Source organism: Nerophis lumbriciformis, linkage group LG37 (assembly GCF_033978685.3).
Source record: "Nerophis lumbriciformis linkage group LG37, RoL_Nlum_v2.1, whole genome shotgun sequence".
NCBI lineage: Eukaryota > Metazoa > Chordata > Actinopteri > Syngnathiformes > Syngnathidae > Nerophis > Nerophis lumbriciformis.
This window is the reverse complement of record NC_084584.2, coordinates 17,131,647-17,148,714: the sequence shown is the minus strand read 5'-3', so window position 1 is coordinate 17,148,714 and position 17,068 is coordinate 17,131,647. Positions and strand designations below refer to the sequence as shown.

The following is a 17,068-nucleotide window of genomic DNA, read 5'->3' as shown; positions in this document are numbered from 1 at the left end:
TTAATAACAAATAGAAACTCACAGAAGTCCAATATGCTAAAACGCAAAGAGGATTTATAAATATTGTTTATAAACTTATAGAAAAGTGGACTTACCAGCCACAACGCTGTGAATTTGCGCGACCAAAGTAAACCAGGAAATCGGATTCATTGTGTTGAATCTGAGAACAACAAAATTAGAACTAAAAAGAAAAATGTTTTGCCTCTAAGGAAAATGTCGAGGCTGTTTAGATATTGCTTATTGGCTCTCTCCGACCCCGAAATAGACAAGCAGTAGAAGACCAACAGGAGGGTGGACGCCCTTCAGGTTCGTTTTCTGTTAAATCACGTGACCGGACTTGCCCAAAACCAGTAGGACGAGTTTGCAGCAGAACTTCCTCATAAGTTGTTTTGTTTACTGTTCACAAACGTCTTCATACAATAATAATAATGCCTGAACTTCAGTTTTAAAGTATTTCGTCGTAAAAAAAAAAAAAAAAATGCACTTGCTTTTCAAACTTGTAACATCCGCCATCCTACCATGAATTGATTAACGTGGACGCCGACTTAAACACGTTGAAAAAACGTATTCGGGTGTTACCATTTAATGGTCAATTGTACGGAATATGTACTGTACTGTGCAATCTACTAATACAAGTTTAAATCGATCAATATAAAAGCCATTATGTAACGCTCGTTTCAGGAAATGACTGTCGGCCACGTGGCGCCACCCAGTGTCCGTATCTGGAACTGCACCTGTGAAGACCGACAGTCGTGGTAAATAAACGTTTGTTCCCCCCCTAAATAGATGCACAATATAGCCCCGCGGCCCGATGGGTGACACCTAACTTCTTAAAAAGCAACGTCGACGGGGTTTGTTGGTTATTTTGCCACCGTAACCGGAAGTTGACGCTGTGGCGCAGTTGAGTGCGAAAGTGAAAGCATTATCGTGAGGGGGGAAACCAGAGAGCAAACGCACACTTAATTATTACTGAGGACACGAGTGGAACAACCATGGCCAGCCTTTGGTCTGTATGGAGTCTTTCTTTGGTTACTTTTGCTTGCTTCGGTCGAGGTAAGTGTTTTATTGTTTGCTCTATAGTTATCGCCTGCAAAGAACTGTTGCTATCCATACATTTGTCCGCAAACAATTACAATTCTTCTCGCAGATTGGCTGTGAAACACACGCCGAACTACGCTTAGGATAATGTCACTTTTTTTATCTTGTTTTGACGTGATCGTACATTATCTTCTACAGCCGTGAAAATTCTAATATTGCTTTTGTTGGTTGGAGTTTGGGGTGGCATGTTCCAGAAAGGAGTGGCACGCCCCCGTGTGGCTCAGGGAAGCATCGCAATGGGAATGTGGTTTTGATCGATTGATTGATTGATTGAGACTTTTATTAGTAGATTGCACAGTTCAGTACATATTCCGTACAATTGACCACTAAATGGTAACACCCGAATACGTTTTTCAACTTGTTTAAGTCGGGGTCCACGTTAATCAATTCATGGTACAAATATATACTATCAGCATAATGCAGTCATCACACAAGTTAATCATCAGAGTATATACATTGAATTTAGCGATGTCCGATAATGGCTTTTTGCCGATATTGATCAAACCCTTAATTACCGATACCGATATCAACCGATACCAATATGTACAGTCGTGGAATCAACACATTATTATGCCTAATTTGGACAACCAGGTATGGTGAAGATAAGGTCCTTTTAAAAAAATAAAATAAGATAAATAAATTAAAAACATTTTCTTGAATAAAAATGAAAGTAAAACAATACAAAAACTGTTACGTAGAAATTAGTAATTAATGAAAATGAGTAAAATTAACTGTTAAAGGTTAGTACTATTAGTGGACCAGCAGCACGCACAATCCTGTGTGTTTACGGACTGTATTCCTTGCAGACTGTATTGATACATATTGATATATAATGTAGGAACCAGAATATTAATAACAGAAATAAACCCTTTTGTGTGAATGAATGGGGGAGGAATTTTTTTGGGTTGGTGTACTAATTTTAAGTGTATCTTGTGTTTTTTATGTTGATTTATTTAAAAAAACAAAAAAAAAACACGATACCGATAATAAAAAAAACGATACTGATAATTTCCGATATTACATTCTAAAGCATGTATCGCCGATAATATCGGCAGGCCGATATCGGACATCTCTAATTGAATTATTTACATTATTTACAATCCGGGGGCGGGATGTGGGAGGGGGAGTTAGGTTTGGTTGATATCAGCACTTCAGTCATCAACAATTATATCATCTGAGAAATAAAGTTAAAGTTAAAGTACCAATGATTGTCACACACACACAAGGTGTGGCGAAATTTGTCCTCTGCATTTGACCCATCCCCTTGTTCACCCCCTGGGAGGTGAGGGGAGCAGTGGGCAGCAGCAGTGCCGCGCCCGGGAATCATTTTTGGTGATTTAACCCCCAATTCCAACCCTTGATGCTGAGTGCCAAGCAGGGAGGTAATGGGTCCCATTTTTTTATAGTCTTTGGTATGACTCGGCCGGGGTTTGAACTCACAACCTACCGATCTCAGGGCGGACACTCTAACCACTAGGCCACTGAGTAGGTAATGCACATTGTAACAGTGTAGGTCTGACTTGGTAGGATATGTACAGCGAGCAGTGAACATAGTGAGCTCAGAAAGCATAAGAACAAGTATATACATTTGATTATTTACAATCCGGGGAGGTGAGATGTGGTGGGGGGATAAACCTGGGGACAACCTGGGGCCTCATTTATTAAGCAAAAAGCGGGTCAGCAGGAGTCCAATGTGCGTGAGTAACTTTCCCCGAAAACGTTGGTATTCCTAGAAAAAAATATATACACGTAAAATGTTGTGTACACTACGCACCTTTTCGACCGTGTGTAGAGCTCGCGCAAAGTTTTTCCTGACACACTAGATGGCGTCAACAAGAAATAAAGTTCATACACTACTAAAAATCACATATTTACTAAAATACAAATATTTCGTGATGTATACCAATGATTCTCAAACTGTGGTACGGCAAATAATCACTTCATGAAATATTCACACACAGTGTGACTGTTCAAACTGTGTGTAATTAGGTTAAAGTACCAATGAGTGTCACACACACACTAGGTGGGGCGAAATTATTCTCTGTATTTGACCCGTCACCCTTGATCACCCCCTGGGAGGTGAGGGGAGAATTGAGCAGCAGCGGTGGCCGCGCCCGGGAATCATTTTTTGTGATTTAACCCCCAATTCCAACCCTTGATGCCGAGTGCCAAGCAGGGAGGTAATGGGTCCCATTTTTATAGTCTTTGGTATGACTCGGCCGGGGTTTGAACTCACGACCTACCGATCTCAGGGCGGGTACTCTAACCACTAAATAGGAGAATACTTTATAACAACCCTGTTTTTGATGCATTATTATTTTTTGAACAATGATAGTTTAAAAAACAGACTAAAAGGCATTGGGGATCCAAAAGGCCCCCACTCATAAAAGTGTTAAAAATAGGTTGTAAATCAAAATGTATTATTTTAACTTTCACCACTTAAATCTCTAAACTGATAAATAAGCCGTTTATTAATATTTGTTTCACTTTTAACACTTAAATAGAATTTTTGGTGATTTAACCATGTTGCGTTGGCCAAAATTATTAAATATTCTTGTTAAATAAAACCTCAGCCTTGTTTTTAATTAATTTTTAAGCATACCATTCTTCTGTGTTTTTGGTCGTTATGGTGGTACTTGGTGAAAATAGTTTGAAAACCACTGAAAAGTGCAATTTCGGCAGAAATTTGGTGTGAATGCTACGGAGCCCCTAAAGGGACATGGATGTTTTGCGAGATCTCGCAAAAAGCTTTTTGCCTATGTCAGTGAACCGGAAGTAAAACAGACACAGCGATGGAGGAGCGGGAGCCTACCCATCGTCTGTGCTCTGTTGTGGGACCACAATACGATTTGATGTCTTTATATGTTAGGCCAATACTAAAATACAAATTAGAGATGTCCGATAATGACTTTTTTGCCGTTTTCCGATATTCCGATATTGTCCAACTCTTAATTACCGATTCCGATATCAACCGATACCGATATATACAGTCGTGGAATGAACACATTATTATGCCTAATTTTGTTGTGATGCCCCGCTGGATGCATTAAACAATGTAACAAGGTTTTCCAAAATAAATCAACTCAAGTTATGGGAAAAAAAATGCCAACATGGCACTGCCATATTTATTATTGAAGTCACAAAGTGCATCATTTTTTTTAACATGCCTCAAAACAGCAGCTTGGAATTTGGGACATGCTCTCCCTGAGAGAGCATGAGGAGGTTGAGGTGGGCGGGGTTGAGGTAGGGGGTAGTGGGTAGCGGGGGGTGTATATTGTAGCGTCCCGGAAGAGTTAGTGCTGCAAGGGGTTCTGGGTATTTGTTCTGTTGTGTTTATGTTGTGTTACGGTGCGGATGTTCTCCCAAAATGTGTTTGTCATTCTTGTTTGGTGTGGGTTCACAGTGTGGCGCATATTTGTAACAGTGTTAAAGTTGTTTATACGGCCACCCTCAGTGTGACCTGTATGGCTGTTGACCAAGTATGCCTTGCATTCACTTGTGTGTGTGAAAAGCCGTAGATATTATGTGACTGGGCCGGCACGCAAAGGCAGTGCCTTTAAGATGTATTGGCGCTCTGTAATTGTCCCTACGTTCGTGTACACAGCGGCGTTTTAAAAAGTCATACATTTTACTTTTTGAAACAGATACCGATAATTTCCGATATGACATTTTAAAGCATTTATCGGCCGATAATATTGGCAGTCCGATACTATCGGACATCTCTAATAGAAATCAATAAACTAGTCCCACGGATGATGTATAGGCTCCTCCATCGCTTTGTCTGTTTTACTTCCGGTTCACTGACAAAGGAAAAAAAAAAACTTTTGCGAGATCTCGCAAAACATGTCCCTTTAGTGGCTCCGTAGAATGCTGAAGGGCCAAATCCAAACTGAAAGGCTTTCAGTTAACATGCTGGCCAGATAGCGTTCAATAACATAAAATATGAGCAAAATGAGCTAATAAAGCTAGCATGCTAACAGTGCGTTGCTAACAATAGCATGCTGACATTTAGGATTAGTGAAATACCAAAATATATGACGCTGAGGTGCATACTTATTAAATGAGCTTAAAAAAAAACAGAATACTAATAATAATGTTAGCTAAAATACTATGTGTCGAGTACCTAGATATATTACTCTATAATGTATAGCTTAAAATGTTAGTAGAGATGTCCGATAAATGCTTTAAAATGTAATATCTGAAATTATCGGTATCGGTTTCAAAAAGTAAAATTTATGACTTTTTAAAACGCCGCTGTATGGAGTGGTACACGGACGTTGGGAGAAGTACAGAGCGCCAATAAACCTTAAAGACACCGCCTTTGCGTGCCGGCCCAATCACATAATATCTACGGCTTTTCACACACACAAGTGAATGCCATGCATACTTGGTCAACAGTCATACAGGTCACATGATGCATTGTAGTCTCATTATGTTCTTTAGAACTATCATTTTAGATCAATCACCAGATTACTTTCACAAACAGTTTTTAAAATCAACTAACACACATATTCATGACACTAGGAATGCCAGCAATGGCTATTTGGCACTTCCTGCTCCCAGGACCAATCTCCTCAAACATACAGTCATGTATAGATGTACATCATTCTGGAATCGGTTGCCATCTCACATTCATCTCTCACAAAGTAAATTGTCATTCAAGACAGCTTTGAAGATACACCTATTGCAGCTGCCCACATGACGTGAATTTTTAATACTGGTTTTAACTAGCTTTTTATCTTATGTTGTATTTTTCCATTGTATAATGTCTGTTATTGCATGTATTCTTTGTATTTTTATTTTGTTTTCTCCTATATGGACCCCAGGAAGACTAGCAGTCGCCTTGGCGTCAGCTAATGGGGATCCATTCAATAAACAATAAACATGAGGGTGGACGTATAAACAACTTTAACACTGTTACAAATATGCGCCACACTGTGAACTTACACCAAACAAGAATGACAAACACATTTCGGGAGAACATCCGCACCGTAACACAACATAAACACAACAGAACAAATACCCAGAAACCCTTTGCAGTACTAACTCTTCCGGGACGCTACAATATACACCCCCCACTACCCCCTACCCCCACCTCAACCCCGCCCACCTCAACCTCTTCATGCTTTCTCAGGAAGAGCATGTCCCAAATTCCAAGCTGCTGTTTTGAGGAATGTTAAAAAAAAGAATGCACTTTGTGACGTCAATAATAAATATGGCAGTGCCATGTTGGCATTTTTTTTTCCATAACTTGAGTTGATTTATTTTGGAAAACCTTGTTACATTGTTTAATGCATCCAGCGGGGCATCACAACAAAATTAGGCATAATAATGTGTTAATTCCACGACTGTATATATCGGTATCGGTTGATATCGGAATCGGTAATTAAGAGTTGGACAATATCGGAATATTCGGATATCGGCAAAAAAGCCATTATCGGACATCTCTAAATGTTAGCATGGTAGAGTTAGCATTCATAAAGTACCAAAATATGACTATGGTGTATACCTATTAAGTTAGCTGATACAGCTAGCCTACTAATGTTAGCATGCTAACAGGTAGCATTCCTCAAGTAACAAAATATTTGATGCTGAGGTGTATATCTGCAAAACTTACCAAACTTTCATGCTAATATTAGTATAGACTTAGACTTCCTTTTTATTGTCATTCAAATTTGAACTTTACAGTACAGATAAGAACGAAATGTCGTTGCATTAGCTCATGGTAGTGCAGGATAAAAGAGCAAAAAGGTGCAGATATAAATAAATAGATTACTGTACAGATAAATATATTGCACTTATTGCATATGCATCCAGGTTTATGGATGTATGTTATATTGTCTTTATATCCCAGCGAGTGAATCCATTTTTGGGGGGGAATTGAGGGGATTATTATGATGCGTTCATGCAAGTAAATGGCCCCTGGGCCGCACTTTGGACACCCCTGGCTTAAGCGATATTTTAAATGGGAATCCACGCAGACTTTAATGAATGAGGCCCCATGCAGGTCACTCTTATGCACTGTGGTGGGAAAAAAAAAAAGTAATCCATTTTTAAAAAAGATTTATATTATTGCAAATGTTGATGTTCCCGAAGCCTGCAGCAGCCACTGTCCTGTGCTGGAGTGCTGGATGGTGCCGGACAAGGCTCGAGCAGGAGCGTCCAACAACCAGGAAAAGGTCCTGCTCAACGTGAGGACAGACGGCCATCATGCAGCCAGCCAGGACGCGCCACCTGACGGCATCAAGAGAATCTACTCCGTCGGCGGTCTGTCACTTTGTTTCCTCCTCCACTGCCTTCGCCGATCACTGCCTGACTTTGTCTTTGTCTTTTCCACGCTGGTCAGATCCGGCCGCGACCCTCTGTCACCGCTCGCTCTGCCCACTCAGCGGCTCCGCCCACAAGCCTGTGTGTGAGATCAGCTCCTTTCTGCCGCACCCGTCCACCGTCAAATGGGCCGCCTCGCTCACGGAGTCTGCCTTCAGCCCCTTGTACCTGCAAGCCGACTGGATGGCCGCCTCTATCCAGGGGCTGGACGCACAACTGGGCGTGTCCAATGTCCTGCGCGCCACCACGGGTACCAGCGACCTGGACGGTAATGTCTACGGCGGTCTGTCAGGGTCATAAACTGTGCAGGTGTTTGCTTGTTCTACAAACCCCGTTTCCATATGAGTTGGGAAATTGTGTTAGATGTAAATATAAACGGAATACAATGATTTGCAAATCCCTTTCAACCCATATTCAGTTGAATATGCTACAAAGACAACATATTTGATGTTCAAACCGATAAACATTTTTTTTTTTTTGCAAATAATCATTAACTTTAGAATTTGATGCCAGCAACACGTGACAAAGAAGTTGGGAAAGGTGGCAATAAATACTGATAAAGTTGAGGAAAGCTCATCAAACACTTATTTGGAACATCCCACAGGTGTGCAGGCTAATTGGGAACAGGTGGGTGCCATTATTGGGTATAAAAACAGCTTCCCAAAAAATGTTCACAAGAAAGGATGGGGCGAGGTACACCCCTTTGTCCACAACTGCGTGAGCAAATAGTCAAACAGTTTAAGAACAACGTTTCTCAAAGTGCAATTGCAAGAAATTTAGGGATTTCAACATCTACGGTCCATAATATCATCAAAAGGTTCCGAGAATCTGGAGAAATCACTCCACGTAAGCGGCATGGCCGGAAAACAACATTGAATGACCGTGACCTTCACTGTATCAAAAACCGACATCAATCTCTAAAGGATATCACCACATGGGCTCAGGAACACTTCAGAAAACCACTGTCTCTAAATCCAGTTTGTTGTTACATCTGTAAGTGCAAGTTAAAGCTCTACTCTGCAAAGCGAAAGCCATTTATCAACAACATCCAGAAACGCCGCCGGCTTCTCTGGGTCCGAGATCATCTAAGATGGACTCATGCAAAGTCGAAAAGTGTTCTGTGGTCTGACGAGTCCACATTTCAAATTGTTTTTGGAAATATTCGACATTGTGTCATCCGGACCAAAGGGGGGAGCGAACCATCCAGACTGTTATCGACGCAAAGTTCAAAAGCCAGCATCTGTGATGGTATGGGGGTGCATTAGTGCCCAAGGCATGGGTAACTTACACATCTGTGAAGGCACCATTAAGGCTGAAAGGTACATACAGGTTTTGGAAAAACATATGCTGCCATCTAAGCGCCGTCTGGGATGTTTGGAGTCTAGATTTGAGGGTTTTGGAGGTGCTAGGGTACCAGGAGGTGCATGCGTAATCGAAAAAGGGTTGAACGAGAGTTCCCGCTAGAATCCTCATGGTGCTTTTGTTAACCAGAGAGGAGATTCTATAGAGAAATCTCGTTCGTTGGTTGACCTTTTTGATGACCTTGGTTACCATTTTATCACAGGAAAGATTAGCATCTAGAATGGAACCTAGGTAGGTGACCTCATCTTTCCTGGTGATAACAATGTCACCCACTTTTATAGTGAAGTCATTGACTTTCTTAAGGTTGGTGTGGGACCCAAATAGGATGGATAGCTTGTTGTCAGCGAGCCAGGTGCAAGTTCTACAGAGTCACATTTGTTTTGCAAAGACTGGCTGAAAAGATGTAAGGCAGAGCAGCATTTGTAGAATAAAGAACCCAAACAAATTAGACTGTAGCCAAGCCCGTTGATGATTTGTTGTTTTGTTCCTCAAACTAAACTGCGTTTGGGTTGATAAATATTCATCAGTGGTACACAATGCCTTCTGTGTGACAGACAGCTACTAAGGCAGCATTCACATGAAAAAGTTAAATATTTGGCTAAATACTACCTTCCAGGGAAGTTTATTCACTACGAAATTGTTGGCAGACAATACCTCATTGAACAAATCATCCGTGAAATGTACTGCCTCATTTATTTGAATGGGCAAGTAGAACGACAGTAGATCTGTTTCAACAGCAACCACAAGCAGTTTGCTCGATTGTAAATTGGTTTTCTCCACTTGAATAATAAGCTCTACCCGAGTTTAATTGGCCCAAATGCAGTAAATTGCCTTACTTTGCATTGATCACCTCATCAGCCCTCTGGCGGTGTTGGAAGTATAAGCTCCATTGAGTTGGCAAGGCCTTGTGAGCAATATTTTCTAAGGACAGACTGCATGTCAGCTCCCAAAAAATGTTGTCAATCTTAAATGCTCCAATTTTAAATATGCATATCACATATTTACTATATATTAAATATATGTTGAGCCTTTTGGAATCCAATGTTTTGTTCTTTTTTTTGTTGGTTTTCCCTTTTTTGCACACGCTTGTATAGCTAAATCTACTTAGTGGCAAAGAGTAATACAGTAATCATGTATTGCTTTTAATTGCCGTGAATTATTCATTTATAAATGGAATATTTATACAGAGAGCATAAGAAAACTAAATACATACTTGCCAACCCTCCCGGATTTTCCGGGAGACTCCCGAAATTCAGCGCCTCTCCCGAAAACCTCCCGAGACAATTTTTCTCCCGAAAATCTCCCGAAATTCAGGCGGACTCAGGTCCTCTTCAATATAAAAAAGCGTACCTGCCCAATGACGTTATAACTGTAGAATGATGGAGGGCGAGTTCTTGGTTTCTTATGTGGGTTTATTGTTAGGCAGTTTCATTAACGTCCTCCCAGCGCGGCAACAACACACAACAACAGCAGCCACTTTTTTGTATACCGTAAAGCAGTTCGTCTGCCGTAAACAGCAATGTTGTGACACTCTTAAACAGGACAATACTGTCATCTAGTGCATTTGATGAAAGCACTTTTGTGCGTGCCACACAGCAATGCATCAGAGAGGGTGTTAAGCATGGTTCGAAAAATAGTGACAGAGAATAAAACAAGGATGGACAATTCAACCCTTAACTCAACAATGAGTAGATGAGTGTTATGTGTGCAGTGTTGGGACTAACGCGTTACAAAGTAACGCCGTTAGTTTCAGCGGTAACTAGTAATCTAACGCGTTATTTTTTTATATTCAGTAACTCAGTTACCGTTACTACATGATGCGTTACTGCGTTATTTTACGTTACTTTTTATGTAGTATAAAGTGTGTTTTATCGGAGCGCTGAGCTGATTCTTCTTGTGTCACAAGCCGGAGAAGAGAGAGAGACATGCGCTCTGTGTGGGTGTGTCTGAGTGTGAGTGTGGGGAGCGAGGGGGGTGGGCGTGTCTGATCATGGCGGAGCCATAAGTCGAGTTTGCTAACATGGAGATATTTTCACTACTTTTCTTTTGTCGAGCACAAAGAAAATAACATTTTAGTTAAATGTAAATTGTGCTTTGGATCAAAGATGCCATCTACTGCCCAAAACAGCAATTCAAATCTGCTGAAACAAGCTACATAGCAACATGCTTCGACGAAGCTAGTAAAGAGAGACAGAGACTCTGATGCCACTTCACCTCCACCATTGAAGGATTAACTCTGCCTCTTCTCACCATTCACCGCTGAAGGTACACACTCTGTCAATCAATGTTCCCTCTAATTGTTCATGTGTGAGCAAACGCAAAAACTCCCTGAGCATTGAGTGGAGTCCATGTGAGCAACTTTAGACGTGCACACTGTGGCTACACCAGCAGCACACCTGTCCCAAACCTTACTAAATAACAACTTACATCTCCATCCATCCATCCATTTCCTACCGCTTGTCCCTTTCGGGGTCGCTGGAGCCTATCTCAGCTGCATTCGGGCGGAAGGCAGTGTACACCCTGGACAAGTCCCCACCTCATCACAGGGCCAACACAGATAGACAGACAACATTCTCTTATTATTATAATCAAATGACAGCAGTCATTTCCATTTCTAATATAAGTGTTTAGGCCCACTTATAATGACAATAACAAAAAATATTGTTTTCCATGAACTGTGTACTTGTATTGTTTGTCTGGGTGGAGGTCCTGCTTTGGAAATAATTTGTACCCCTTTCAGACATTGCATTTAGTTCCCATTAAAACATTCACATGTTGCACAATGAGATGTAAGCAGGGGATCATGTGTACATTCCTGCAACTTCCTGTTTGTAAAAAATATATTTTTATTAGTATTTATTTATTTATTATTTAACAGCATTTAATGATTAATATTTATAAATTAAGATTCCTAATAAATGACACTAGAATAAGCACACATTTGATTGGTAAATCATAGTGTAACGACCTGGAATGACACTTTATGTGTGGTGTTGGAGTTGTCCGACTTTTTGTGTGGCTGTAAACGCATCACTGGCTAAGTGCCATATGTGCAAGTGTTGGCGCACGTGAGAGAGCGAGCGGCTGCTGTTGATATAACAAAGTTGCTTTTGGTTTGGTTTGTACTGCAGAAAATGACCAGTTTTGCTAGATATCATTTTTTTTACTAATGTTTTGGTGATGTGTTTATGGCCGACAGTAAAGAGTTTTGCTCAGTAAAGTGATGGATGGAATTCATGTCCTCAAAGCGTCTCGACAGACGTTACAATATTTGAACAATGATGACGAAAACGGTTTTCTCTGTCGTGTCCGTGTCGTGTCGAAAATTGTTATGCGCTTATTTTTTTTATTTGATTTTGTGCATGGCATAGATTTGCCGTGCGCAGAGGACGCTTGAGCAGTGCGCAATTGCACATGCGCGCTCCTGAGAGGGAACGTTGCTGTCAATTCTTTTATATACTCTTTCATTCTAGACTTCTAGAGTGTTTGATTATCACATCACTCTAAATGTATAGACTATAAAGTTCACAAACATAAAGAGGGATCCTAGTGGGCCAGGCCAATCTTTCCTTATCTCTAAACTAAAACTGGGGAAATGTGTAGTGTTCTGGGTTTCAGACATGATTTTGTATAAGAATTACTTGAGGAAGAAAATGCCTGGTTAGACTTTGTGTATGTAGTGTGTGCCTTTCTTGGTTTACATCTATGCTGTTATTATGCTGTTTGTTACTTATGTATGTTATGTTGCAGCTATTTAAAATAGTTTTGTCAATTTGTTCTGGCCAGAAACAAATTGGCCTTTGTAACATATCTTTGTCTTTGTGTGTTGTATGTAGACCACATGGCTTAGCAGAGTTGAGTGATGCAAATGCATGTCAAGTTGATCAACAGATTGTATTATTCTCCACTACAATAACAGTACTGAAATGAAGGCTAAAAGGGCATTAATTGGAGCTTTAAAAAAAAAAGAAAAAAGAAGTAACTAAATAGTTACTTTTCACAGTAACGCATTACTTTTTGGTGTAAGTAACTGAGTTAGTAACTGAGTTACTTTTGAAATGAAGTAACTAGTAACTGTAACTAGTTACTGCTTTTCAGTAACTAACCCAACACTGTATGTGTGTGTATATGTGTAAATAAATGAACACTGAAATTCAAGTATTTATTTCTTATATATATATATATATATAATAAAATATATATATATAATAAAATAAATAAATAAATATATATATATATATATATATAGAATTCACTGAAGGTAAACAATTTTTAATTACGAGCGGCTCCTTGTTTCCCTCCTTAGTGGTCCTCAGCGTGTCCACCACAACGGTCGCAGTGACGGCCGGACTCGGCGAGCCGGTGCTGCTGGACTGCCAGTTCTGGGCCGACCGCGCTTCGCCACTGTCCGGTTTTGCCATCGAGTGGCGCCACCAGTTCAGAGGCAGCGGCGAAATGATTCTGGCTTACGATGGCAAAGCGGACCGGCTGTCCGACACGCCGGAGCAAGGTGCCACGATAGACTTTGCCGGGCTGCACCAGAACAGAAATGCTTCTCTAATCATCCGGGAAACCAAAGTCAGCCACACGGGCACCTACATCTGCATGGTGTACCTGCCAAACCTCCTGGCCCAGGTGACCATGGAGCTGGAGATCTTAGGTGAGCCTTTTAGAGTGAGATCTGTACATTTAAATCCCGTCCAAAACTGACTTTTCCTCTTCTGTTCAGAACCTCCGTCCTTGTCCATTCACCCCGCCTCTCTGCCCCTGATTGTTACCGGCCAGAGTGTAACGGTACACTGCGAAGCCTCTGGCTTTGCCCCCCATTCCCTGGACCTGAGCTGGGAGTTCAAAAGCCCGGATGGAAAGACCCGATCGTTGGGACCCGGGCGCATAAGCGGCCACAGGCAGGCCTGGGACGGTACCTACAGCCAGGACACCCGCCTGGAGCTGGACACTTCCACGCTGGACCTGGGCAGAGGCGGGGAGGTCACCTGTGTAGGGGAGCATCCCGGAGGAACGCGGCGGGCCAGCGGGACCATCAGAATCATCGGTAACATATAGGAGCCTATCTTTCAGTGTTCACTGTAAGGTTAATATGCTGGACTTTTTGGGACCCTCCCTTCTAGCCCACCAATATATTTTAGTTCTAAGGCTGTCTAAAACTATGACTAGCATTGAAGATTAACAATTTGTTTTATACAAGGGTGTAAATTAGAGATGTCCGATAATGGCTTTTTTGCCGATATTCCGATATTGTCCAACTCAATTACCGATTCCGATATCAACTGATACCGATATATACAGTCGTGGAATTAACCTAATTTGCCTAATTTTGTTGTGATGCCCCGCTGGATGCATTAAACCAGGGGTAGGGAACCTATGGCTCTAGAGCCAGATGTGGCTCTTTTGATGACTGCATCTGGTTCTCAGATAAATCTTAGCAGACATTGCTTAACATGATAAGTAATGAATAATTCCGCTGGTAATCATAGTGTTAAAAATAACGTTCAAAACATTCTCATTCATTTTAATCCATCCATCCGTTTTCTACCGCACCTGTTCAAGAAGTCGCATTTTTGGTAAGAAGTACTTTATTTATTATTGGTTAGCTTCAGAATAACAATGTTATTAAAAAGAATAAGAGACTTATTACACTCTAAAAATGTTGGTCTTACTTAAAAATGCACGCATTTAGTTGTATTCAGGGTTAAAATAATATTATATGGCTCTCATGGAAATACATTTTAAAATCTTTGGCTTTCATGGCTCTCTCAGCCAAAAAGGTTCCCGACCCCTGCATTAAACAATGTAACAAGGTTTTCCAAAATAAATCAACTCAAGTTATGGGAAAAAATGCCAACATGGCACTGCCATATTTATTATTGAAGTCACAAAGTGCATTATTTTTTTTAACATGCCTCAAAACAGCAGCTTGGAATTTGGGACATGCTCTCCCTGAGAGAGCATGAGGAGGTTGAGGTCGGCGGGATTGGGGGGGGGCGGGGTTTTGGGATAGGGGGTAGCGGGGGGCGTATATTGTAGCGTCCCGGAAGAGTTAGTGCTGCAAGGGGTTCTGGGTATTTGTTCTGTTGTGTTTATGTTGCGTTACGGTGCGGATGTTCTCCCGAAATGTATTTGTCATTCTTGTTTGGTGTGGGTTCATAGTGTGGCGCATATTTGTGACAGTGTTAAAGTTGTTTATACGGCCACCCTCAGTGTGACCTGTATGGCTGTTGATCAAGCATGCTTTGCATTCACTTGTGTGTGTGCAAAGCCGCAGATATTATGTGATTGGGCCGGCACGCAAAGGCAGTGCCTTTAAGGTTTATCGGCGCTCTGTACTTCTCCCTACGTCCGTGTACCACTCCGTACAGCGGCGTTTTAAAAAAGTCATAAATTATACTTTTTGAAACCGATACCGATAATTTCCAATATGACATTTTAAAGCATTTATCGGTCGATAATATTGGCAGTCCGATATTATCGGACATCTCTAGTGTGAATACAAACAATAGCAGCGCTGGACAGACGACCAAGCTGTCTGAAGTCCTAAAACGGTCGCCCCCCTCGCATGCTTTTGTCCTCCTGGGCAAAGATCGAAACTGAAAGTTAACTTGAGCATACACACACATTGGTCCACTCTCCATTCGTCTAGTTCGTGGTGTTTCTTCCTCCGAAAGCGAAATGGGATCAAATGTGCGTGCGTTTGCAAATCACATAGCGAGAATTCATTGTGTTTATCTTCTTCGAGCCGAACCGAGACCACGGTTGGCAAGTTCTGAGATGCTCCATTCTTATCAACGATGGGAAAATATTCCTCTAACAGACAATGGGGTGGACTATTCCGGTATTGATATCTGATATCAGCAAAAAAAACTAGTTCTCTAAAACCTCCGATTAGCGGTGCCTTTACTTGTGCAAAGCTGGAGAGCCAGTTAACATCGAATGTCCTCCAAAAAGCGCACATGTTCTTATATGTATTTTAGTTGTTTACAAAAGGTAGACATGGTAGGCTACTAGGAGCGAGCAGCTACACAACAGCTAAGCACACACTTGAACATTATTGTCGTCTAAAACGGTACATTTGTCAATACAAACAGGTATAAAATAAACGTAGTTGCATATCACTTAGACATGCGAAGTCTCCAAGGCAGAAACGTATTAGAAAGCATCCAGTAACAAACGTGTCCGCATTGTTCAACTTGGTGCGTCAAGATTTTAATGACAATTACCACTTCATTTAGAAGGCAGCATAAGTCCATTCCAGACCAACAATAATAAATTGGCCGGTTGTTTTCTGTTCGACTAATTTCCCTTGATCAAACATTTGATAACATTCCACGCTACATGTTAATACAAGTGGGTTTGATTCGGGTTAATACATCAATGTCCGTATCAACCAGTATTCGAGGCTTGTATCATAGCGGAAAGTTGTATCGGGACATCCCGAATGGTCATGCTTGAACTTTGACCTTCTAGGCTTCAGCACGCCGTCCATCGAGGACTCCATGGCGATGGTGGGTGTGGCGCTGGTGCTCTACGGCCTCATCAAGTTTGTGTCTTGGACCTTCATCCCCTCAGGTGGTGCCCTCATAGATGATGAGTAACTTTCCTGGTCCATTTCTGCTACACAATGTACAATCAACTTGTACTCTGCTGTATTTTATAGTTAGAACGTCTTTTATTTGTGCCCGTAGGCTCAAACGGGGCTGATGAAGCGGACAAGGTAAGTTAATTTCCAAAACAGCGAAATGTTTGCATTGCTGGCTCATAATGACACATTTTTAACTTTGTGCAGAAAAAGAAATGAAGATGCAGCTCTGGGCCTGCCTTCCTAATAACACTGGAAAATCAACTCTTTTATTTTCTTTCTTATTTTTAATCCTCACTCTCATTTTACAAAATTGTCAATTTAATGAAAGTGAGTAAAACAGAAGGTTGTTTTTTTATTCTTTGCCCACTGTATGAAGAAATATTCGTGGGTTCTGTTCTGCAGCTTTTATTTCCGGAAGTAATTATCAAGGTGTTTCCCACAAAACATTTAAGAATAAAGTCGACACAAAAATAAATATGCATGGTCTACTTGTGCTTCCTGTCCACATTATGCACATCAGTATTAGACTTCACCCACGTAGATATTCTCAGTTTGAAGCGGAATAGATTCACAGTAAGTAATATTCAGTAAGTTACTTTATTTTCAATTAAGGATTTAGGTATTATATGTCACTGTATCAAAACAAATTCCTCTGAGATAAGTATATTGTTTAAAAAAAAAAAT

At 41.0% G+C, this 17,068-nt stretch overlaps 1 protein-coding gene across 2 annotated transcripts; it reads left to right on the top strand.

Moving 5' to 3' along the window:
• Nucleotides 1–729: 729 nt before the first annotated feature.
• Nucleotides 730–16,859, top strand: LOC133577564 (tapasin-like). Of its 2 annotated transcripts, XM_061931532.1 has the most exons (8): nucleotides 731–1,053; nucleotides 7,195–7,365; nucleotides 7,445–7,693; nucleotides 13,094–13,447; nucleotides 13,517–13,840; nucleotides 16,270–16,371; nucleotides 16,488–16,516; nucleotides 16,589–16,859. In XM_061931532.1, the coding sequence occupies exons 1-8, from the start codon at nucleotides 993–995 to the stop codon at nucleotides 16,598–16,600; spliced, it is 1,302 nt and encodes a 433-aa protein (XP_061787516.1). In that variant the 5' UTR covers nucleotides 731–992; the 3' UTR covers nucleotides 16,601–16,859. The 2 variants fall into 2 exon arrangements, with proteins under 2 accessions (XP_061787515.1, XP_061787516.1); XM_061931531.1 differs by lacking the exon at nucleotides 16,589–16,859 and having other exon boundaries at nucleotides 730–1,053; nucleotides 16,460–16,516.
• Nucleotides 16,860–17,068: the final 209 nt, after the last annotated feature.